Source organism: Astatotilapia calliptera, chromosome 1 (assembly GCF_900246225.1).
Source record: "Astatotilapia calliptera chromosome 1, fAstCal1.2, whole genome shotgun sequence".
Taxonomy (NCBI): domain Eukaryota; kingdom Metazoa; phylum Chordata; class Actinopteri; order Cichliformes; family Cichlidae; genus Astatotilapia; species Astatotilapia calliptera.
The window spans coordinates 11,847,944-11,872,644 of NC_039302.1; the positions used below are offsets into that span (position 1 = coordinate 11,847,944).

The 24,701-nt window shown below is 40.7% G+C and overlaps 2 protein-coding genes across 5 annotated transcripts; one reads left to right on the forward strand and one right to left on the reverse strand.

The window, feature by feature from the left end:
* Positions 1-414: 414 nt before the first annotated feature.
* LOC113020288 (AP-1 complex subunit sigma-2-like) lies at positions 415-5,953 on the reverse strand. The gene is made up of 5 exons (XM_026164112.1): positions 5,771-5,953; positions 5,139-5,317; positions 3,168-3,276; positions 2,887-3,024; positions 415-2,179 (listed from the first exon to the last, which is right to left on the reverse strand). The coding sequence occupies exons 2-5, from the start codon at positions 5,315-5,317 to the stop codon at positions 2,132-2,134; spliced, it is 474 nt and encodes a 157-aa protein (XP_026019897.1). The 5' UTR covers positions 5,771-5,953; the 3' UTR covers positions 415-2,131.
* Positions 5,954-8,211: 2,258 nt separating this feature from the next.
* Positions 8,212-24,491, forward strand: LOC113020294 (phosphorylase kinase, alpha 2 (liver)). Of its 4 annotated transcripts, XM_026164125.1 has the most exons (33): positions 8,215-8,518; positions 8,639-8,728; positions 10,383-10,541; positions 11,357-11,404; positions 11,583-11,751; positions 11,898-11,980; positions 12,360-12,440; positions 12,540-12,638; positions 12,724-12,870; positions 12,975-13,028; positions 13,178-13,300; positions 13,414-13,509; positions 16,435-16,542; positions 16,752-16,830; positions 17,237-17,371; positions 17,464-17,573; positions 17,683-17,827; positions 18,025-18,103; positions 18,177-18,328; positions 18,421-18,591; positions 19,234-19,343; positions 19,444-19,580; positions 19,673-19,835; positions 20,312-20,391; positions 20,474-20,552; positions 20,637-20,766; positions 20,885-20,986; positions 21,216-21,334; positions 21,558-21,581; positions 22,038-22,091; positions 22,918-23,151; positions 23,228-23,428; positions 23,509-24,491. In XM_026164125.1, the coding sequence occupies exons 2-33, from the start codon at positions 8,651-8,653 to the stop codon at positions 23,680-23,682; spliced, it is 3,723 nt and encodes a 1,240-aa protein (XP_026019910.1). In that variant the 5' UTR covers positions 8,215-8,518; positions 8,639-8,650; the 3' UTR covers positions 23,683-24,491. The 4 variants fall into 4 exon arrangements, with proteins under 4 accessions (XP_026019939.1, XP_026019910.1, XP_026019928.1 ...); XM_026164143.1 differs by lacking the exon at positions 22,038-22,091; XM_026164135.1 differs by lacking the exon at positions 21,558-21,581.
* Positions 24,492-24,701: the final 210 nt, after the last annotated feature.

The window sequence follows — 24,701 nt, forward strand, 5'->3', positions numbered from 1 at the left end:
AGTTTAAAATGCAATGATTTTAATGTAGTCAACATTGGCACTTGTCAACACCTTTTGTGTACATATGTGAATATTTTCAAGATGCTCATTGTGGCACTACATGTTACGTAAAAATATAAAAACAAAAAAACCCTTGCTTTTTGAATACATTTATTTTTAATATCTTTCAAATATAAGAAAAATGTGTTGTCAGTGTTTAATACAAAAACTGATTTCTTTTGCACAAATCAAAGTTTGATAATACGAGTGTTCAACGACAACAGTTTTGATCTTGATAAGAAAAAAAGACTTCCATACAGTTTGAGATGAGTAACTATTTAGAAGTTGTTTCCTTGCACATTACAATGATATACCTGATATCTGCAGTTCATGTTTTTATGTTCCCACTCCATGAAGAAAGTCATGATCAACATGTCTGGGTAGACTGGAGTAATTCCATAATACTGGTTTATTGTAGCCAAATAATTCCCACATCCAGTGACATCAACCTGCAGTTATAAATCCCTTTTTTCTGCTGTTTTAGCCTCCTATAGACACCACTGAGAAGGTAAAACACAGTGTTCTTTGGTCATATGTTAGTCGTTAAGAGTAAGCCAGAGCTATATAATACACAAAATAGTGGTTTTATTTGGGTCACTATCCTAACCTAATTCAGCACTAAGGGAGGAACTGGACCTAAGATATACTTTCAGAGGCTTTTACAAACCTCAGTGTTTTTTTTTTGTTTGTTTTTTTTGTAAGGACAATAAGTCGATGGTCAAAAACACTACAGAAATACAGTATAGCAAACGTGACACTAGTTACACAGAAACCACCCACATATAGCAAACAATTAGTCTGGAAATGTGAATATGAAATGATTCATTTGAAGAGAAGAATCACAGAAAATAAACCTGTATTAAGTGTTAACACAGACACAATGATTATTAAATGTGTAATTTTAGTTACTGGGTTCAGTTTAGCCATGAATAAGTGATTGTAACAGTGTCTGTGTTTCCCTTAACAGCACTGGCCCCAGCTGGTGGCTTTGATGCATTACCATTACATATGAGCATGCAACATAGGAACTGGTTATTTGTTCACTCATTCAGTCCAACCCTTGTACCTGAACATTTTCAGATGAATATGTTTTGTTTTTTTTAACTTGTTATGCCACTTAACACTGGCTGTGAGACAATGAGGCATAAAAAGGTATCATGGGATGAACCAGCATCATCTCTACACGTGTAAAAAAAAAAAAAAAAAAAACTATGCAAAGGACCAATTTCAAATTTTATCTTTAAGCACTAGGAGCCTGTAACCCCGTAAAAAAACCCAAACACCATTTTTCGCCATTTCTTCAGTTGAATCTCAAAAATGTCAGAAATAACAGTCTGAAGTACAGAAAACTGCACTTTTGCAGCAACAAGTCAATTCCCAAAGAGCTGTTATCTTGGCGTAGTGTGCAGTGGAGCCTTAAAACTGAGGAAACTGGACAAAACGATCTACAGCACCATCTGAAGAAGAGCTTTAAATGTCCTTTCAGAACTATTCCTGAACACTAGTTTCTTGCACAGCTGATTTAAGAGAGTTCAGGCTGCAGACTCAAGATGATTAGACCAAACAGAATTTTTCAGGCTGTATTTCCACATATGTTTTTACATGTTTCAATAAACCACTGCACCCATATTCAATTTTCCTAGCAAAGCATAAAGAATCGAGGGGTAGTTCAAGATTTTTTGCAGTGCTGTATTTTCATGATTCTTTGCTATGTGATGGTAAAACATGAGAAGCACCAGCTGCAGCCACAACACCTTAACAAGCACTTGAGGCCAAACATGTACAGCTCTGCAGTGGGTGATGATGGATTATCTAATGGTGCTGGAGTTCATGTCAGTGCTACATTGTTCTCTGTGGAGTTTTAAGTTAAGGGAGTGAAGTACGCCAAGTGCTGCTGAATACAGTGAGGGAGCTTGCACATAGGGAACACATCAGAACCACAGTTGGCACTACACTGAAAGGACAATACAGGATAGTACAGTACATAGATGGTGACCACACTCACACACACACACAACACTGACACGGTAAACAGGAGAGGACTTAGTCGACACACGGAGGTGAGAATCAAACAAGGCAGAAACACGTTGATCTATGTCAGCCCAATCTCTTCTAAAACGCTCCGTGGTGCCTCAGCCTCCTGCAGAAGAAGACAGACAAGTGCTCTTTAAAGCTGTTATGTCAGGTTCTTTAAGTACCTCTTACAAAACATAATTAATAGTGCATGAGTCATAATTACTAGCTGCTGAATCTAAGATGGGAACAGAGGGGCTTTACAGTGAGTTACAGGCATGCACAGCCAGTCCTGTTATAACAATAGTGCTGCATGCTTTGCTTTAAATAAATCAAAGAGCACTGAATCTGTCCACTGGAAACAGCCACCTAGGCAGAACGTTCTTTAGTGCACTGGCACAAGAGATAGAAAGAGGTATTAATCAAGTCCTGCAGCCTAAGAATAAACATGATAGCAGGTGCAGGTGAGTGTAAGGTGGAGAAAGCCAGCCTTCTGTTTGGATCAACACTTGAATTGTTGAGTAAAATTAATTCTATTTTCACAAAGTCAGTGCTCCAGCAACCAACAGAAAGTTACTGAATTTTGGCAATGTTTCATTTTGAAAGGATTTATGTCTGTTTTTGTTTCAGCTTATCACATGTGAAGAACTGCTAGCTTTCCTTGTCTTACTTGGCAGTAAAGATAACACCTTTAGATTTTTGAAGAAAACAAAAAATCCCCCACAAAAACCAAACAAACATGATAGGTTTATCAACACTTCGTCATTGCAACCCCCTGTTCATAGTTACAGGTCAAATGGATTTATTTATCTGCTGAAGAAGAACGGAGCGTACCTCCTGCAACAGGTCAGCCTGCTCGATGGCCTTCAGCACATTCTTCTTGGATGTTTCCTGGGCCTCTCCGCCCAGCAGGAACTCATCCAGGATGAAGTAAGCCTTCTCAAAGTTGAAGATGATATCCAGCTCGCACACCTGAGAGTCCACAAAACAACAAATAGCAGCAGATCAGAGGAGACACTGTCCCTACTAAAAATCCTTGCAGTAACATTTTAACAGATTTCCCCTTCTGATACCATCGATCAGCATGTTATGTGCGTGATGTTGACACGACTTACGCTGCCAAAATATTTGTCCAGCAGCTCCACGTATCTGTGGATGATCTCGAGTGTGATCAGCTCATTATCCTGATCCTCGACGGCACAGCAGAAATACAGGCTTGCGTATCTAGTACACGAAGAAAGAAGATATGCAAAGCATCAATATTTGTGACATCAGCAGTATTAAGGAATGCATTAAGACTGTTAAGTGTATATTTGGTAATAAAAGTCAGTCACAAAAAAAAGAAAGAAGCATAGACACCAAGCTAAAATGTCTAATGTCTGGTCCAGAATGTGATAGAAAGAGCATGCAGCGATATCACAACCCAGCAAGTGTCTGCAGGGCATTTAAAAATGGGCAGGAAGTTAATGCTGAGATAATACACTCACAATCTTTTCTTTTGATACACCTGTTCAAATGCTCCGTCATGCAAATATTTGATCAGACAATCACATGTTATGAATACAACACATTTAGGCCTGTGTATTGAACTGCATGTGTGTGTATAATACTGCACTATCATGTGGCTGAACTGTTTGTTTGTTTTGCCTTGATAAAGTGGACATTTACATTACTTATGAGTCATATGTTCATGACAAATCAGGCAATCGCCCCATCTACTCTGATTTTTGGCAGTTATTATTTGAAAAGAAGGTGTTTTTGGCTTCCACGACACACCAGAAGGTGAGCTCTAGATGCCAGAAATCTCAGTGCCTGACAAAATAATCACTGAATCACCAGCTCCCATTAACCACCCCAACAAACCACCACAGATTTACCAGTGATGCAACGAACCAAACGTTAACACATCCTACTGATAAGATCATACCCTGACCTAAAGAAATTACACAACAGTCGGAGTGAAGCTTATCTGGGCCATTTACAAGTTAAACATAAATGCCTGAAGTCAACGATCCTCTTCCTAATGGCTTTTGAAGGTTTCAACCACACCACAGTCATCATGAATTCGGGAACTGAAACTACGCAGTTCTCTTCCTTATAAACGTCTGTTGTCATGTGAACAGTGTTTTATACAAGTTAAAACACCTTTCCACGAGCCAACTCCATCTGCTGCTGAGACGCAAACTGAAACAATGAAAAAAAACTAGTATGTGCACCTGGAAACTGGCACTTCACAAGTACCAGCCCTTATTATATTGCTAACAAGGAGGGACAACCATTCAGGAGCCGTCAGACGAGAGCCATTTTGGCCTGACATGAACAGTACACTTGATCAGCTATGATACAGCGAGCAGGAACGCACTGAGTCCACATATCAGGTACCACTGTTTCACCCTGGAAGAACTGTCCCCATCCCACATGTGCCAATATGGACATCTCTTGGCAAAGCACTCAATCCTGACTTCCCTAATGAATTTCTACTTCAGTTTATTTAAGTCACAAATATTCACGCCGAATTTACTTTTTTTCCCCTGTTTATTTAAGTCACAACTTGTAGTGCACGGATTACTGCTTCAAAATATGGCAACAGGTAGTCTGGTGCTGCTTGAGGCAGCAGGGGAGAAGCGGGAGGGAGTCTAATTAACACAGGTAATTAATGTTGGGAATTACTCTCTCTCCTTTAGGTGTAGTGTGTTGGAATCCACAACCTAAGGGAAGAAGCACTGGAAGGGAGTGGGAGTTTGCTCCCACCAGTTGGGATTTAGAGGAGCACGCATCTTGCTTTAATTCCTCTCACTACTCTCCTCCCTCCTGAGGAGAACCGACGACTGGCACACTAAAAAACAAAATCCCAATAAATAATTTTTTTGACCATTTCTCAACTCAAGTGAACCAATACAAGTTACTTTGTAGAAAACAAATGTTGGTGCTAATAAGCATTACTTAATCTTTAAGGGCAATATTGTGCTGTTGCATTTGAGGATCTGATCTACTCTTACCTACTGCACCAAAAGCTGAGTGCAAATGCCACTTGTGATAGAAAGGGAGAGCGTGCAGCTGTATCACAACTTGCATTATACACCTACCTTTTGTACACAATCTTCAGGTCTCGCCACTCCAAGAAGCTGCACATTTTGGGCTTCCTGGCCAGTATAGTCTGGACCAGATCCCTGGAGATCTTCTTTCTCTCCTTGTCTGACAGAGGAACATACCACTTCTGCAGCCGCAGCTTTCCCTGCCGGCTGAACAGCAGCATGAACTGCATCTGCGGGAGGAAGTCCAGTTATACAAGAGTGAGATAAACACCGACTGAAGGAGTTATTTGACGATGAGAGAGAAAGATGAGGAGAAATTAAAATAGCTAGAGGGGGTGCAATCAGCAAGCCTGTGGCAACTACTGAATAACACGTTGGCATGGTATGAAACTTTGAATAACCCAGTTGACTTAGTCACAACAATAAGGAGAGACGTCCAAACAGGAAATACACACATTCTTGACAATGATAACACGACCGCCTAGCCGCCCGTTAAGAATGTGTCCAACTTGAAATATTTTACGTTGAAGAGGTTTTAATACAAAGTTGCATTAGCTAATATCAGCTAATCTTAATTGACGGCCACATAATAACCTCAACAACGCGTCTCGTGTCATTTGCGCCCCATCCTGCGAAGGGTTATCTAGCTAAAGCATGCACAAGAAGTAAACACCAGTCTTTACCTTCGACCAAAACGTGAAGATAATCACTCGGATGACTGCTAACTTCACTATGTCCCAGCGAAATACACAAAAAAAAAACGAGTGAAGAAGCTGCTTCTGTGTATCTGCGGTTTAGCCCCTCACCCAGCTTGTTGCTAAACTAGCTAGCGGGTAGTGGTCGATGGTAAGCAGCGATTGAGACGGCTGCGCTGTGATTGGTTTAAAAAGCCACAGCTCTGAAATTTGATTGGATTAAAGATTCCGTTATTCGTTATGTTATTACAAGGAAACAGCAATGGCTGCCTGTGTGTGTAAAGTTACCACTCAGTCAAATTTACTTCTTGTTCAGTAAAGAGCGTATATTAATCCAAGTAACTGTTTTCACGATATATATGACCCAACTCTAAACATAGTTGCGATTCGGTGTAATTTTTACATTTTTGATGATTTCTTTGAAATTTTCTTTTTCCAGGGTTTAATGATTGTACGGCGTGCATCTTTTATTACTTTAAAAAACTAGAACTGGTGCACAAGTTTTAATTTATTTTGAATTTCTCAATTCCACACAAGGTGGAAAGTATACATACATGTTCACATACATACTTACACCCCCACTAATATCTGGTTATCCATTTGCCAGTTGCAGCTTGACCAGATGCGTTTGGTTGCCATTAACAAGCTTCAACAATGCGGCATTATTTTGGCTCGATATTTGAACACTCTTCTCGGCTGAAATAGTGGAGTTAATTTAAATTGGTTGGTTTCCTGTCACGGATCCAGCTTTTAAGCATAGTCCACAAATTTTCAAAAGGGTTGAAGTCACAGCTTTGGGAAGGCCGCTCTAAAAGGATAATGTTAGCTTGCATTATTAATTTCAAAACCAGTTTTTATGTGTGTTTGGGTAATTGTCCTGTTGGAATACCCAGTTGTGTCTAGCTGTTGATTTCATTATCTGTGACTACGTCCTCATTTTAGTTTTGACAGCATTTCTAATAGATAATGGCAGATGGCTTGAGCATGAATTGAGGCTGCAGTTTGGGGAACTGTTTTGCCTCAGAGGGAACTAGTGGTGGCTCCTGAGCCACGCAGATCTCCATGTACTAATGACAAGTATAAATTGAAAATGGAAGGGAGGGTCAGGCACACAAAATGCAGCTTGTAGTGTCTGGGGGTCATATTTAGACAGAGATCCAGAAGGGAGGTGTATGGAGATGTGGTCCCAGTCCTGAAATTCAGATAAATTTATCTCCAATTGAGGTGAAGTTGACAAAGTTGGAAGTAGTCCTTCTTCATTATTCCAAAATAGCTTTAGAGTATGATGCTACCACCACCATGCTTGACAGTTGGAGCAGTTTTCTGTAAAACATGTTCGAAAGGGGTTCAAATCCATCATCTGTCTCGGTCTTTCTATGTGGAGTTTGCATGTTATCCTGGTGTTTGCGTGATATGCTGGTTTGCAAATTAGTGGCTTAAGTTGATAAGTTATTCTAAATTGCCTACAGGTGTTATATGTGTGTGAATGGTTTTCTGTCTCTGTGTATCAGATGGGTGAGCTGTCCAGGGTGTACTCCACCTTGCCTTGTGGCAGATGGGATAGACTCCAGTCCCCCCAGAAAATCCAAAATCATTATGAACTTGTACACCCAATTCTTGTTTTTTCTTTTTCTTTTTCTTTTTTAACAGCCATTAGAGACATACGCTATGCAATCATTCCTGGAAAAACAACTTTTTATGATTTGAAGAAATCATAAAAAGCCTCAAATTACCATGACATCTTTTGACCACATATTTTTATGCATTTAACTATGTATATTTCAATTAAATGGTACTTTTAACTGTTCTTTACTTTCCCTGATTTTGAAATCAAGATATACTGGAGATACATTTACTTGAGTACTGGACTAAAATACTGAATCTGCACTACAGCACAGTAATATAGTCCTGGTATACATAAATAATAAACAACAAGGGAAGTTTATGTCTGTTTGTGTTTTTTTCTGCTGGTATATCTTTCTCAGATTATACGTAAAAAGTCGTCTATACTGTCAACATTTACAAAATACACCAACTGTATATTCTTTACAGTGATGATGACTTTAAGGACAAAGAACAATGCATGAATTACATTTTAAGCAATGTGCAAAAGTACAGTTCTGTGGTACTCAACGAGTGTTTTTATTTAATGCTGCTTTAAAATCGAGGGAAATAAAGGGAAACTCTAGCTGAATGCATTTTAATAGCTAGATACTTAAACTATTTACATTTTGTATATAAAATATAAACCCCCCAAAACCCAACAGTACATGTAATAAATCTATTGTTTGTGATACGAGCCATATAAACTAGCAGGATACTCGGTCAGTTTTCCCCATTTCTAAATAAAGTGAATACGCGGCTTAAAGCCTTGGAGTGGAAGGAACGAAAGTGATCTGGCGCCCCCTGTCGTCGAGCAGGGAAACAACAAGAACATAATGTATTTTTCTTTTACAGATTGGATGTACAGCCGCTCACAGACGTTTCTGCCCTCCAGCCTCTCTGTGTTTGTGAGACCTCACGTCCTGTCTTCTGCGAGCCCTGACTCGTCTTATCAGGCGCTTTGACCGGGCCGTGTGGTCCTGTGTGCCTGAAAATTCATGCTGCAAGCTTAATGTTACGTGTTGATATCGTCAAAAAAACAGCTGGATGCTACCCGGCTAGCGAGCGCTAGCAGAGCAGCCTCTGCGGGGATCGAGTCGGCGAAACAGGAGTGGGAGGATGGGTCGCTGCCTGGTAAGACAGCCTACCTAATTTATTAAGCGAGAGCCGGTGGTGTTCGAAGCTTCGTTTACAAAGAAGTAAATGCCGAGCTTTAAGCGGTCGCTGAGACTTAAACTGTCGTTTTGTGTGCAGTGATCAGAGAGGATGAGGAGTCGCAGTAACTCAGGAGTGCGGCTGGACGGCTATGCCCGGCTGGTCCAGGAGACTATCCTGTGCCATCAGGTGAGTTCAGACATGCACCAGAGACGAGGCAGCGCAGTAAAGCTGGAGCACTTCCGCAAAGGTGGAGTGGAGTAAGGGCCCCTTTTTGCGCAATGTTACTGAGAAACGTTTGAATGAAGCAATAATTCAAGATCTAAATGTGGAAGCACTTATTTCAAAATGAAGTATGTTGCATACTGTGATTACAGTTACTGATGCGTTACTACCCGTGTACTAGTTTAGATGTTGCAGAATGTACGTGGTTGTATATGAAATACTTTCATACATTATTTCAGACACTATAGTCCATTTGAACGTTTAAGTCATGTAAACTTTAAACGAGACAACACCAGGACCCAGTGTTATGGATTTCAGTTATGCACATATCCTTGATTTCTCCTTCAGAAGCATTCTAGGTATGGACATGTTTTGCAGCCCATATAGGTTAGAGTTCAGCCAAAAGTGAGCTGCACAGAAATAAACAAAGTGTGGGCAAAGTTCAGGCACTGGAACAGGCTTAGGACTGGAAAGCTATGTACTGTTATCTCCTGGCTCTTGAGCTCACATTGAGGCACCATCAACAGCTGTCTATGCTAAACTGTGACCCAGAGAGTACTCAGCTGATAGGAAACAGCATCAGCTTTCCAGGCATAGCATATACTGATATGTCGGGGTATATGTTTAGTGAGAGAGGAGGGGGTGACACACTGATGTCTCAGGCTCCTCCAAATATAAACTGCAACTGCTGTATTATTGTTATTGGGCACACATGAACTTTCAGTAACTTTCAGTCAAAGGACTTTGATACTTTTTAACAATTTCAGTTTGAATTGTAATCAGTGGGACCATGCTTTCATTCATTTTCAGCTCTGCTCATAGGAGATCACAGTAACACATATAAGAATAATAGCTATGAATCTGTGATAGCCAAAGAAGAATCACGCCTCGTCGACTTAAAGTGTGTATTGGGTCCTGTCTGTGCGTTGTAATCGTTGGTGGAGTGTTCAGCAGCTAGCTAAAAAGCTGCAGCTGTGTGTCTTGTCGTGGATCTTTCACACATGGATTATAGAAAAAAGCTCCTGCTCCTTCAAGCTTGACCAAAATTTGCACCAGCCCACATGGATAAATCAAATACTCTCTGGAGAAAAATGTTATGGTCAGATGAGACAAACATTGAGCTGTTTGGAAGAGTAAAGCTGAGGCTTTCAAACCTAAGAACACTTTACAAACTGTCAAGCATGGTGGTGGTAGCATCATGCTCTGTAGCTGTAATGCTGCTTATGATACTGGTACATTGCACAAAGTGGATGGAATAATGAAGGATGACTATCTTCAAATTCTTCAGCTTCACGTCAGATCAACAGCTAGAAAGTTGAAACTTGGACGCAGTTGGGTTTTCCAACGGGACAATGATCCCAAACACACCAGAATTGGTTTTGGAATGGAGCTTCTGTAAAGGCCTTCCCAAAGCCCTGACCTCAGAAATGTTAAAGATTTGTGTTTGTGGTACAATCATTCAACTCTCAAAAAACAAAACAAAACAAAACCCTAAATCACAATTATGATCACATTCAGGCTCATGATGAGTGCAGGTAAACTATTGACCACAACTGTATCCTTCACACCACCCCTGTCTTTACTATTAGTTAACATGTCACATGTGTCTTGGTTTCAGAATCCAGTGACAGGACTTCTTCCTGCCAGTGCGCAGAAGAAGGATGCCTGGGTGAGGGATAATGTTTACAGTGTCCTGGCGGTGTGGGGGCTGGGAATGGCCTACCGGAAGAATGCAGACCGCGATGAAGACAAGGCCAAAGCTTATGAACTGGAGCAGGTGTGTTTGCAACATAAATAGAGCGAGTGAAAAAGGGGCCTGTGCATTCTTTCAGTTATGACGGGTTAAATATTTGAGGATAGCAATACTTAGTAAAACTTTAATGAATGTGGGCTGTAGTTAAGCTAAAGTATCACATTAGCTCAACATAAAATATTGTTTTACTCTTAAATAGCTTAAAGTGAAAGTGAATATAAAAGAATCACATTTGTTTTGGTCAGCACTGCGATCATAACGTTTTAGTAGGCTTTAGAAAGAAGAGGATTAAAGAAAGAGGAAAGGATTATTTCATTCTGACATAACATAGTGCACATGCTGAACATGCACAGGCTTTCACCCATACATACGTACATAGTGCATGTACTGAGTGCCATCAATCAACAAGTAGCACTCTGCCCCTAATTATAGAGTAAGGTGTTATAATGTCTAACTTTAAAATCAGGCCAGCACTGATAAAAGTTTCTGATTAAGATTCATTAAACGAATTGCTAAAAATTATCTAATGTGTATGAAAAAAAACCCAATTCATAGTTCTGTTAGAATTTTTTAAGTACATTTTTAGCTCTTGTAACTTTGAGTCAGTGTTTAATAGTCCAAGCTGATAAATTTGCTAACCTGTTTGATAGAATACAGCACATTGCAAAAGTCTCGAGCCCCCCTCCACGGGTTCTTGTGGGAAATGTGAGAATAAATACACAGAGCTACAAGAGATGATTGTAACTGTTTCCTTTCCAGCTTGCTAGAAATAGAAAGTAAATTGCATCACGGTGAGATTTTTGCCGTTTACTGATAGAGCTGTTTTTGTTTGCTGGCAGAGTGTGGTGAAACTGATGCAGGGGCTTCTGCAGTGCATGATGAGACAGGTAAGATATACCCTGGGTTTGAGTATTGGACTGCTGGGCAAACAAAACAAACAACTTGATGACGTCGCTTTGTACTGTGGAATTATTGACGTTGCTGATTAGCTTATGAAGAAACTCATTATAAACTTAGCTAAAGCTATAGACAAAAAACAATGAGTCTTTGGTCATGTGTTTCCAGGTGGCCAAGGTGGAGAAGTTCAAACACACCCAGAGTACAAAAGATTGCTTGCATGCCAAATATGATACTCCCACTTGTGCCACAGTGGTCAGAGATGATCAGTGGGGTCATCTCCAGGTGGACGCCACCTCGATTTACCTGCTGATGCTGGCACAGATGACAGCCTCAGGTACAATAGTGATGCAGACTGCTTTTTTTATGTATATATATAATTTTTGCCTTTTCTTTGCCTTGGTGTTGTAACATCATGTTATTAAAGAATGAGTTTTCCTTTGTTCAAACAGAACTGAACATAGTTGTTATCTTATCCCGCAGGTCTTCGTATCATTTCCAACCTGGACGAGGTAGCCTTCATCCAAAACTTGGTCTTCTACATAGAGGCTGCCTACAAAGTAGCGGTGGGTAATGTTTTTTAGAGGTCTTGTTTGGGTATGTGGTGTCTGGAGGGTGACATATGAGTAGTTAAATGAAAAGACACAGAATAAAAGCTGCTCCCAAAGTATGTGCATGTCGAGTCTTCTACTGTAACACGTCCAGATGTTTGGAAACACTTCTGGGTTTTGGACTGACTTCAGAGGAGTGTAACCACAGGTTTTTGAAACAATGAATGAAAGAATTATTAGTAAAAAGTCAGAGGTTTGTTTGTTTGTTTGTTTTGTTTCTGTTATCATAGTTTAATGATAAATTAGTGGAATAGGCTTTTCAGTGCCATGATGAGTTTCAGTACTGGAGAGTTGCTATAAAGAAATGAAGCCATGACCATTTTTACCACTGCAGGACTATGGAATGTGGGAACGAGGTGACAAGACTAACCAGGGCATTCCTGAGCTCAATGCCAGCTCTGTAGGAATGGCTAAGGTACAAAGGATATGTGATATTTAATAATTATCAGCATTTATGATACACTGTACTGTCCATTCATGGATATAGGGATTCATCTGCATATGCACGTTGCAGGCAGCGCTTGAAGCTATAGATGAGCTGGATCTGTTTGGTGCTCATGGAGGGCCAAAGTCAGTAATCCATGTGTTGCCTGATGAAGTCGAACACTGTCAGGTATCATTTTTAATTAGCCTTTAGCTATGGTAGCATCACCTCTGTTTGTCTTTCTTGTATTCAGCGTGCTGTTTTTCCCCTTCAGTCTATTCTGTGCTCCATGCTGCCAAGAGCTTCAACTTCAAAGGAAATAGATGCTGGTCTTCTGTCCATTACTTCTTTCCCTGCGTTTGCTGTGGAGGATGCTGACCTGGTGGCCGTGACGAAGTCAGAGATCATAAGCAAACTGCAGGTGAAGTCAAAGCATAAACAAGCTGGACATTTCTGCCAAGGAAAAGTATATTGTTTGGTATTTTGACCTGCGCTCTTTAAATTCTACTCTTTGCTTTATTTCAGGGTCGCTATGGCTGCTGTCGCTTTATCAGGGACGGATATCGTTGTCCCAAAGAGGTGATATATTCTAGTATTAAGGCTCATGGGACATGTAAATGCATTACAGCAGCGAAACCAGGGAGGAGGTGCTCTTTTTTAGTGAAGAGTATAGATGTCTATGTTTTTTTGCAGGAAAGCTTATGTAAGCTCCTGATCTTTCTCTCTAGGATCCATCTCGGCTGCATTATGATCCTGCTGAGCTCAAGCTATTTGAGAATATTGAGTGTGAGTGGCCTGTGTTTTGGACTTACCTCATCCTGGATGGTATTTTTGCTGGTGATCAAGTTCAGGTAAAGCAACCAAAGACACTGGTTCATATGCACTTTCTGCTGTACTCACACAATCATTGAGTCACTTTGGATATGGCTTTTTTAACAATAACAACAAATTTGCTTTTGTACAGGTGCAAGAGTACCGTGAAGCACTGGAGGGTGTTTTAATCAGAGGGAAGAATGGCATTAAGTTGGTGCCTGAACTTTATTCTGTTCCTCCTGACAAGGTATCCTAGACTCACGGAGAGCACAAGATACAGTTAGTGCAGTTAGTACCTCTGTACACCACCATAGTATGGGTTATATTTTAAAATGAATGTGTGTTTTAAGAGTATTAACAAAAGTATTGCATTAGCTATGTAGGAATTACAGCCATTTTTAAACATGGTCCCACATTTTGACAGATATACAGTGGGGCAAAAAAGTATTTAGTCAGCCACCGATTGTGCAAGTTCCCCCACCTAAAATGATGACAGAGGTCAGTAATTTGCACCAGAGGTACACTTCAACTGTGAGAGACAGAATGTGAAAAACAAATCCATGAATCCACATGGTAGGATTTGTAAAGAATTTATTCGTAAATCAGGGTGGAAAATAAGTATTTGGTCAATAACAAAAATACAACTCAATACTGTGTAACATAACCTTTGTTGGCAATAACAGAGGTCAAACGTTTACTATAGGTCTTTACCAGGTTTGCACACACAGTAGCTGGTATTTTGGCCCATTCCTCCATGCAGATCTTCTCAAGAGCAGTGATGTTTTGGGGCTGTCGCCGAGCAACACGGACTTTCAACTCCGCCACAGATTTTCTATGGGGTTGAGGTCTGGAGACTGGCTAGGCCACTCCAGGACTTTCAAATGCTTCTTACGGAGCCACTCCTTTGTTGCCCGGGCGGTGTGTTTTGGATCATTGTCATGTTGGAAGACCCAGCCTCGTTTCATCTTCAAAGTTCTCACTGATGGAAGGAGGTTTTGGCTCAAAATCTCACGATACATGGCCCCATTCATTCTGTCCTTAACACGGATCAGTCGTCCTGTCCCCTTGGCAGAAAAACAGCCCCATAGCATGATGTTTCCACCCCCATGCTTCACAGTAGGTATGGTGTTCTTGTGATGCAACTCAGTATTCTTCTTCCTCCAAACACGACGAGTTGAGTTTATACCAAAAAGTTCTACTCTGGTTTCATCTGACCACATGACATTCTCCCAATCCTCTGCTGTATCATCCATGTGCTCTCTGGCAAACTTCAGACGGGCCTGGACATGCGCTGGCTTCAGCAGCGGAACACGTCTGGCACTGCGGGATTTGATTCCCTGCCGTTGTAGTGTGTTACTGATGGTGACCTTTGTTACTTTGGTCCCAGCTCTCTGCAGGTCATTCACCAGGTCCCCCCGTGTGGTTCTGGGATCTTTGCTCACCGTTCTCATGATCATTTTGACCCCACGGGATGAGATCTTGCGTGGAGCCCCAGATCGAGGGAGATTATCAGTGGTCTTGTATGTCTTCCATTTTCTGATGATTGCTCCCACAGTTGATTTTTTTCACACCAAGCTGCTTGCCTATTGTAGATTCACTCTTCCCAGTCTGGTGCAGGTCTACAATACTTTTCCTGGTGTCCTTCGAAAGCTCTTTGGTCTTGGCCATGGCGGAGTTTGGAGTCTGACTGTTTGAGGCTGTGGACAGGTGTCTTTTATACAGATGATGAGTTCAAACAGGTGCCATTCATACAGGTAACGAGTGGAGGACAGAAAAGCTTCTTACCGAAGACGTTACAGGTCTGTGAGAGCCAGAGATTTTCATTGTTTGAGGTGACCAAATACTTATTTTCCACCCTAATTTACGAATAAATTCTTTACAAATCCTACCATGTGAATTCATGGATTTTTTTTTTCACATTCTGTCTCTCACAGTTGAAGTGTACCTCTGGTGCAAATTACTGACCTCTGTCATCATTTTAAGTGGGGGAACTTGCACAATCGGTGGCTGACTAAATACTTTTTTGCCCCACTGTATGCACCCGTTCTCATAGTAAGGGCTACATTATTGTGTCATGGTCTGACCTAATCCACCTTTCATTGCTTTGTTTTGTTAGACCAGTAATTTTTTAAAGCGGTCTTGAGCAGTAATTCTCTAAGCTTTCTGAAGATCTTTCGAAGTTTGTCTTTGGTCATTGGCATCCTCTTTTTCAGTCCAGTCCTCATACCTGACCATTTTCAGAGAAATGCTTTTTATGGTTTGTTGTTACTGACCTGTGAATTGTTCTGGCATAAAAAGGCAAATAACTCAAGGGATGAACCTGTGTTGTATCAACACATAACAGACAACTTGGCAAAAAAAAAGAAAGATAAATTATATCTTGAAGCATTTTGTTACTATCTGGGGAGGACGAAAGAAGCTTTTTTTTGTCTACTACATTTCTTTGGCATATATTTCAATTAAATCACTGCACCTATTTCCCATTTTCCTAGTGAAATATACAAAATGATGGGGGACTCAAGATTGTGCTGTAAATTAGTCTAAAGAAACTTAATCAAAGATACAAAATTGAGTCTTTCATGAAGAATACTTTTAAAATGTCTGTTGTAATATGACACATATGCCATAGGAGCAGCTTTTACATGTGCAATGCTATTGTAGTGTATTATTTTATATTTTTTCAGTATCAAGTTTAACCATAATTCGTTGCATTGTCCTCTAAAAATCAAAAGGTAAAAAAATGGTTGTGCCAAAAAAATGTTTTATTTATTATTTATATATTTACTATTTGTTCTATATAGTTTGTAGAAGTCATTAAACTTTGTTTAATGACAAATTTTAGACAAGTGGAAAAATTAGCTAACTAATGATGGTTTAGCGCTAATTAGGGAACATTAGCATACTAGCATTTGCTAATTAGCTAATTGCTGCGGTTAATACTCTTTTCCCTGTTTTTTGTCATCATCTATATTCTATAAAGTTGTAGTTTTGTTCACCTAAGGGTTATTTTTGCTAATTTTACTCATACATTGTCAGTCTGTTGGGTAGAAATATTAGCTCCAGACTCTGTCTGCTCCCTGCTGTTCTGTTTACCTGTTGTGATAAAGACAGGGACTGTTTCAGTGTATATATCTGTTTATTAAGATACCAAAAAAATATGTACCTCTTGCAGGTTGAGGAGGAGTATAGCAATCCTCACTCAGTAGACAGGGTAGCCATGGGTCAGCTGCCACACATGTGGGGACAGTCACTCTACATCTTGGGGTGCCTTCTGGCTGAGGTAGGTCCTGAGCTACACACTAGCTTAAATGTTAGCTAGCCACAAGGCAACTGTTTGTTATCATTGTGTGTATGGCAGACAAATTGGGAATAATGCAGTATTCTAACAGACATTCAATACACAAAAACCACCTCACTTTTTATACGTATAAGCATTCAACGAATGTTATAAATCTTCTGCTTCGTCTTGCCTTTTCTTTTCGGATTAAGGGTTTTTTAGCACCAGGAGAGATAGATCCGCTCAACAGGAGATTCTCTACAAGCTTCAAACCAGATGTTGTGGTACAAGGTTGGTGATTAATTTGTAGGAAACTGATATGGGCTGAGAGTTAAAGTCTGGTACATTAAGCAAGATATTAACTAAACACTGCTTTGAAAATAGAGGGACTTTCAGCTTCAGTAACCAATGTCACATTTCTGAAATTAGTCATTTCTGATGTTCTAAAGTCAGCATATTTTTGTACACACCAATGCACCATTGTGCACACCAATTCATGCAAGCACTTTTTTATGCTTAAATGCTTTTTATCTAACACTCCAATAAATGCATCGGAGAGCAACTTGGGTTTAGTAACTTGCCCCAGGATATTTGGCATCCAGACTGGAGCAGCCAGATATTGAACTACCAACATTTTAATATATTTTAAAAATCTTTAAATATCTAAATTGCTTTTTATATGTTTGTTTGTTTTTAGTTTGTGTTCTAGCAGAGTCGGAGGAGATCCAGGAGTTGTTAAGAGATCTGGGGATCGAGGTACAAACGATGGCAGAAGTTCTGCCCATCAGGGTCATGCCAGCTCGCATCCTGAGCCATGTCTATGTTAGACTGGGTAAACGAGCACTCTTTTCCTTACAGTGTACACCTGTGCATGTGTGTTCATATTAAAATAAATAAGAGTACCATCTGGTGTCTCTGCCACAGGGAACAGCAAGAAACTGAGTCTGAGTGGGCGGCCGTACAGACACATTGGTGTCCTGGGAACATCCAAATTCTACGAGATCCGAAATCGCTCTTACATATTCACCCCTCAGGTAAAACTAGGGCATGTTGTGACCTTGTTATGTTAGCCACATTAACATTAATAATTGAACAATAAATATTTGAATTTCTATATTTCTGCTTGGCCCCCCCTTTGTTCAGTTTCTGGATCAGCACCATTTCTATCTGGCTCTGGACAACCAGATGATTGTGGAGATGTTACGGACCGAACTGGCCTATCTCTCTTGTTGCTGGAGGATGACAGGGCGGCCCACGCTCACATTCCCAATCACCCGTAGCATGCTGGGTAATAACCAAAGCATATCAGTCTGTAATTGTTCTACATAATATAATTAATAATGTACTGTATTTTTAAGCTAATATAAAAAATAAACTTAGATGTTTAGACTGCATGTTCAAACAGGAGATGTCACTGCTGAACACATGAACTGTGAGTAGCTCCTAATTTTTTACCTGATGAATGTCCATCTTTTTTCTGTCTAGATGAAGATGGAGAAACAATTGATTCATGTATCCTGTCAACTCTAAGGAAACTACAGGATGGCTATTTTGCTGGAGCGAGGTTTGTTTCCCTCTATAGCTTAAAACAACAGATGATGTGACTTTTGTATAAAGTTTGTGGCTGACCACTACAGGGTGCAGATGTCAGACGTCTCCAGTGTCCAGACCACTTCTTTTCACACTCGTCTCAGCTTCCTGGATGAAGAGAATGATGACATATTGCTTGAGGATGGAGGCGATGATGATGATGGATATGGAGAGGAGTATAATATCTGTCGTCCCTCGGGTAATTACTTATTGTCCAAGACTGTACAGCAGTTGTGTGGCACAATTAATTTGTCCTGTTTGTAAACATGGTTCAATTCGATTTAACTCTAGATGACTCAGAAGATGTATTTGACCAGTACCTCACCCAGCTCCTTCACAGCACCACTACCAAGTGCCATCTTCCTCCCATCCAGAGGGGGCAGCACCATGTCTTCAGTCCAGAACATACCACAAGAGACATCCTGTCTTTTATGGCGCAGGTCCAGGGCCTGAACGTTCCCAGTGAGTTTCTCAACAATGTAATGACCATGCTAGTTTTCATGCTAGTGCAGATACACTAACCATAGTGTGTATTTAAAAGATGGATGTGGTCACCACAATGCCACCAATTGTTTTGTGAAGCCTTGTCTTGAGCGTTTTGGTTGTTTTGTTTATTTGAGACAAGCACAGTGTCAGTGTGACTGAAAATGTTTGCTGAGGTCACACATTAAGCAAGGACTTTCACCCCCTGCTGGCCATTAGAAGGACAGGCAGGTTTATGGCACTCGAGCACTGGCTTCACCCTCCTATCACAGCCATCTTTTATAAGGAGTCTGTAATGATATAATAAGACTGATGTTAGATTTTTTTGACATCAAAGTAACAAATCTTGTTAAAACACTAAGCCATTGTCAAGCCTGTCAAACCTGCACAGGTCTGGTCTACCTCCTGAACCCAAGGGACGAGTCATCACAGTGCAAGCTGTTACTGCAGTAAAAACTGTGATTGAAGGAATTTTCTAATAATAATCCAGTAATAAGCAAAGGTCCCTGTTTAACAGCAAAGCAGAGACCTTAAAAGGCATTTTTTTGTAATAAGCTGCCAGTGTGTTAAAAAGCAGAGACTCTCTTTTTAATGCTCCGTTTTAATGACACGTATTTTCAGAGTCTTCCATGTATCTGCCTGTGACTCCGGTCAAGAGCAAACATCGCAAATCTCTCAACCTTCTTGATGTTCCTCATCCTCAGCACGGCCCACAGGCGAAACAGCACAAGGTAGGCACAGCACATCCTTCCACCAGCAAACTCACTTCTCTCATGACGTCAGTATTGCTATGAGTACATTTGTCTAACCCTGGCACTTTTCCTTTACTAGTCACACTCTGCTGCTGATCTTCATCTGCCGCGAGACTCTCAGGGCAACACAGACTTTGAAGCATTGGTCAGGCAGCTAAAAGAATGCCCCACTCTTCAGGACCAGGCTGACATCCTCTACATTCTCTATGTGATGAAGTATGATTATCAAGACAAAAGTAGAGCAAACGTTTGATTAAAAAATGCTGCTTTTGTAATTGCCCATCGTGTGTTTTTGTTCTCTTGAGCAGAGGAGCTGATTGGCTGGTGGAGTTGTCAGGTCCTGGGCAGGGTGGGGTCAGTGTGCGATCACTGTTGGAGGAGCTGTACGTAGAAGCCGGAGCCTGTAAAGAGTGGGGGCTCATTAGGTACATCTCTGGAATACTGCGCAAGAGGGTGGAGGTCCTCGCTGAGGTCAGTGTCTTAGGAAAAAGGTGGCTTAGCACCTGGTTGGAGATTATTTTAAACAAAGTGTGTCAGCAACTTGCAGCAGAGATTATGTGCTTGACTTGGACACCTAAGTAGTAAGACAGCACTACCACCAACAGCATGATGATGCCATTCCACATGTAGCCACAAATTGACCTTACAAACATATATCATAAATCATGTATACTTATATATTCAGTCTTTATCCATGTCATTGGTATCTTCCATGTGGATCAGTCACTGTGATCAGATATCTGGACTTGTTCTGATCCAGTGTTGTTGAATCATTGCTGACTGTTTGTTGACCTACCCTATTCCTCCTGCAACAAACAGCTTCAGTCACTCACTCATGCTACAAGTAAGATTTAGGAAGTTCCTAATAGGTGTGTTTTGAACAGGATCAACAGTGTCCATGGCCATTTATTAATAATTCATTCCACATGTATTTGTCCTTTCTGCAGGCCTGCACAGATCTGATTTCCCATCACAAGCAGCTGACTGTAGGTCTACCTCCTCAACCCAGGGAAAGAGTGATCACAGTGTAAGCTGTTATTGCAGTAAAACAGTGTGGCTGAAGAAATCTTCCAATAATAATCCAAGGTCTCTGTCCTGATTCTTTTCAGCCCTCTTCCGCCAGATGAGTTAAACAACCTCATCTACGAAGCCAGTGGTCAGGACATCAGTGTAGCAGTGGTCACTCAGGTAAATCAGTCACCGTTTGGACTGACTGATAATTTTTTCACACACCAATCTTACAGCCTTGAACTGTGTGTGTCTGTCATGTAGGAAATCATGGTGTATCTAGCCATGTATGTGCGCTCCCAGCCCGCTCTGTTCGGGGACATGCTCAGACTCAGGATAGGACTCATCATGCAAGTGATGGCCACTGAGTTAGCTCGCAGCCTGCACTGTTCTGGTAGGAAAAAACACCCAAACACAACGTACACATGCACATGCACGCATAACCGAGTGGTTGAGCAAAGGAATTAAGTCTGCAGAGTGTGCAATATGAAAAGCTTGAAATGTCTTTGTAGGGGAGGAGGCGTCAGAGAGTTTGATGAGCCTGAGTCCATTTGGCATGAAGAACCTACTGCATCACATCCTCAGTGGCAAAGAATTTGGGGTGGAGAGAAGCAGTGAGTTTTGTTGTTCCCTATGCATCCATCCCTCATCCCTCAGGAACAGCTGAACACCTTTGTAATAATCATGGTCATATATTTTGTTGCTCTCACACAGAGTCTATGTATTCTACACCAGATCAGGAACCTTGTTACTTAAAATGATTAATCAGGAAAAAATTTATTTGACTTCCCCTTAAACAATCCTGAATCTTTGATCTGTGACTCCTGTTTTTTTTCCCATCAGTGCGCCCAATCCAGTCTGCAGCCACTAGCCCTGCGATATCCATCCATGAACTAGGTCACACAGGAGCTACAAAGACTGAACGCACAGGAATACACAAGCTAAAGAGTGAGATAAAACAGGTGGGAATAATAGGACATAGAATTCTAAGTATTGTAATTTAAGTATATATATTTAATCTGCTTCAAGTGCCTTTTTATCTATCTATCTATCTATCTATCTATCTATCTATCTATCTATCTATCTATCTATCTATCTATCTATCTATCTATCTATCTATCTATCTATCTATCTATCTATCTATCTATCTGTGAATATAATGACACTGTTCTTCTCTTTTTGCAGCTGGATGACTCTCGCCCTACAAGTGTGGGTTGGCTTTAATAATATCTAGCATGTGACTTTTTCTGACCTTGGTCTAAATGACTAAATCAGTCTAAATCCATAGCTGGAGTGACTCTCATCCCATCCCATGACAGTAGGAGAACAAGACTTGGACTTCAGATAACTTTTCTGCAGTTTGATGAACCAGTCCAGACCTTCATTAAGCTGTTTTCCCCCCACCCCCATAACCCATCTTGTTATAGCATTTGGTCATGGATTGGCATGGTTTGTTTGTTAAAGGATTTCTGTTGTGATCAGCCCTGTCCAGCTATCGTTTTGCTTACAGCAGTCTTTCTCGTGTGCTGATTTTCGCAGCTCTGTTGTCATTTTTACTCATGCCCTTGCTCTGTGTGGCTCCAGCGCCATCATATTTGCAGTGCGACAGCCGTGTGAACCATCTCAAACTGTTCTCTGTCATCTGTCATCCATATCCATGTGTAGATCTTCAGTGGCGGTTTTTCCTTGAGTAGCAATGTCACATCGCCTCGCTCTACGGTAAACCATTTCACCTCGCCTGCTTCATGTCACCTTATTTGTTTTAAGGTTGCAATAGGAAGTATGTGTAGACCAAGCAAACTCCATTCGGATTTCATAGTTTATGTAGATATCTTACAGTTTACTCGTGGCTTTACCTATTTAAGGATGAGGATGCTGTTATTTTGTAATCTATTATTATTAACAATGGTTTTAATGAGAAAGCAAGCGCTCACAAATGTACCCAACTAACAAGTATAGTGTGTTAGAGCTCAATTGATAACTTTCATCTATTTATAAATGATGAAACAGTACATATCAAGACAAGATTCCAATTCTTTGCATTATGTTAAAAACAACGTTAACATAACGTTTTTATTTGATCTCATATCAGCACGGGCTCTACTGTGGCCGAAGCCTGGGGTAGCTTGTGATCATAAATCTCTGGGTCTGGGAGACGTCTGCATTTATAATAGCTTGGCAAAAATAACCCTGGGTGTGTTTATCATAATGAAGCAATGTGGCAGCTGTTGCAACATTATACTGTATCATTTCTGGTTGGAAGATAATTAGTAAAGGCACAAGCTATATCAGGCTGTTACTACGGCTACAACACTAGTTAGTAAGCTCTTTAGAGTATTTATCATTAACACCAATAATATAATAATAGCAGCCTTGTCCTTCAGCATATATACTAAAGTGCTTTTTTGCCAAGTTTGATGGAGTGTCAGTATGCATGGATAACTGCATGAAAGGTGGAAAAGCTGTCATTTCGTGGTCTGGTGAGCTAAAAAAAAAAAAGTGCTCCAATATTTCAACCTTTTTTACATGTTTTGGCTCGCCACAGCGGTGCAGTAGCCCTTCCACTCCCAGTGGAATGCTGTCCCCGGTGAGCACTTGTCCAGGAGACGGCCAGCTGCACTGGGAGGAGAGGCAAGGCCAGTGGCTGAGGAGACGCAGGCTAGATGGTGCCATCAACAGAGTACCTATGGGTTTCTACCAAAAGGTGTGGAAGATCCTGCAGAAGTGCCACGGTCTGTCCATCGACGGATACGTGTTACCCTCTTCTACCACAAGAGAGGTAGATACTCGCAGACCTGCTGCAGATTTGGACTTCCTGCATATGTGTGTGTTTAAATTCTGTGTTTTCTGTTTAGATGACAGCAGGAGAGATTAAGTTTGCAGTGCAGGTTGAATCTGTGCTGAACCACGTCCCTCAGCCAGAGTACCGGCAGCTGCTAGTGGAGACGGTGATGGTTGTGGGCCTGATAGCGGACGTAGACGTGGACAACATCGGCGGCATCATCCACGTGGATCGCGTCTTGCATTTGGCCAATGACCTTTTCCTCAGTGACCAGGTACTAACAGAGAAAGGTTTTTGGTCTGTTGCAAGTATTCGTTCACTGAGCTTCACTCTGCGTTACCTCTTCATCTTTAGAAATCCCACGGCGCCAGTGAGTATTTCCTTGAGAAGGACCCAGCAACCGGAATCTGCAACTTTTTCTACGACAGCGCTCCTAGTGGTAGCTATGGCACCATGACCTATCTCTCCAAAGCAGCAGTCACTTACGTCCAGGACTTCCTGCCAAGTTCCAGCTGCCTGATGCAGTGAATGGGCAGACTGGTGTGTTTTACTAACAGACTCTATAAACACCCGAAGAGGCATGTTTCATAAAACTAACTTTTATCACCTCATACTGTTCATGCGGTGCTTGTAAGTATACTCTTTAATAAGCTGTGTAGCGCTCATATAACTGTTCTAACATCGTAGCCTTAGCTGCCAGTGCAGACCTCTGTATTTCAGTTTATTTCGTCTTTGTGAGTCTAGACCGTAAACCTATTTATTTTGTGAACGTGCTGCTCAGACGTATGTTTATGACATTTACAATCTTACTCTGTTGTCTGTCTTGTAATTTATCGTATGTTACAGTTCTATTCAGGCTCAGCATTTACCAGAGGAATGTCAATCATATGTGCACTACTTATTCCTCATAAATCAATTTCTGCTGTTATTCTCTATTTTTTACTTAGTAACATCGTAATTTATTGTTCTGCTGTAATTAATGAGATAATTCCCCAGATATGTGGGAAAAACAAGTAAAATATACAACTTGTGCCACAGATTAGCTTTTCACTCACACATGACCACGTTCATAACAACACATGTATTTATTTTTAAGTGTGATAGTTTCCATGTTCTTTATTATTTTGTTTTCATTGCAGCCAATTATGTTTTAGTACTAACAATACTCTGTTTGGGAACAGTTTTTTAAAAATCTGTGTTGTGTGTGTATAAAGATAAAAATCAGTCTATTTCTGCAAATCTCCAGGGTTATGCTACTGATATGTCTGGTCAACTTTACCTCAACATATACTAAAGGTTTGTTCATTTAGTGTGAAATAAAGAAAGAAAAAAAAGCTTTCATGTGTCTTTTTTAATATGCACATCCATTTTCCTGTTTCACAGAAAGGACTGCAATGTAGTAATTAATTTACAGCAAAAGTAAGTTAACGACTACCCAACAGGTGGAAGTTGGCCAGGTGTTTTCCTTGGCATAGACTAGCAGTGGGTGTCTAGTCTGTTTTCCCAGCTGCTGAAATGATAGTAGGCCTCTTTTTGCTGACATTTTT

Coding starts and splice junctions, on each gene's coding strand:
- LOC113020288 (XM_026164112.1), bottom strand. CDS start 5,317: ATGCAGTTCATGCTGCTGTTCAGCCGGCAGGGAAAGCTGCGGCTGCAG. Junction 3,025..3,167: donor TGGACAAATATTTTGGCAGC/GTAAGTCGTGTC, acceptor GTGGACTCTCAG/GTGTGCGAGCTGGATATCAT. Junction 2,180..2,886: donor AGGCTGACCTGTTGCAGGAG/GTACGCTCCGTT, acceptor CTTCTTCTGCAG/GAGGCTGAGGCACCACGGAG.
- LOC113020294 (XM_026164125.1), top strand. CDS start 8,651: ATGAGGAGTCGCAGTAACTCAGGAGTGCGGCTGGACGGCTATGCCCGG. Junction 12,871..12,974: donor AGATCATAAGCAAACTGCAG/GTGAAGTCAAAG, acceptor GCTTTATTTCAG/GGTCGCTATGGCTGCTGTCG. Junction 21,335..21,557: donor TAAAGAGTGAGATAAAACAG/GTGGGAATAATA, acceptor CTCTTTTTGCAG/CTGGATGACTCTCGCCCTAC.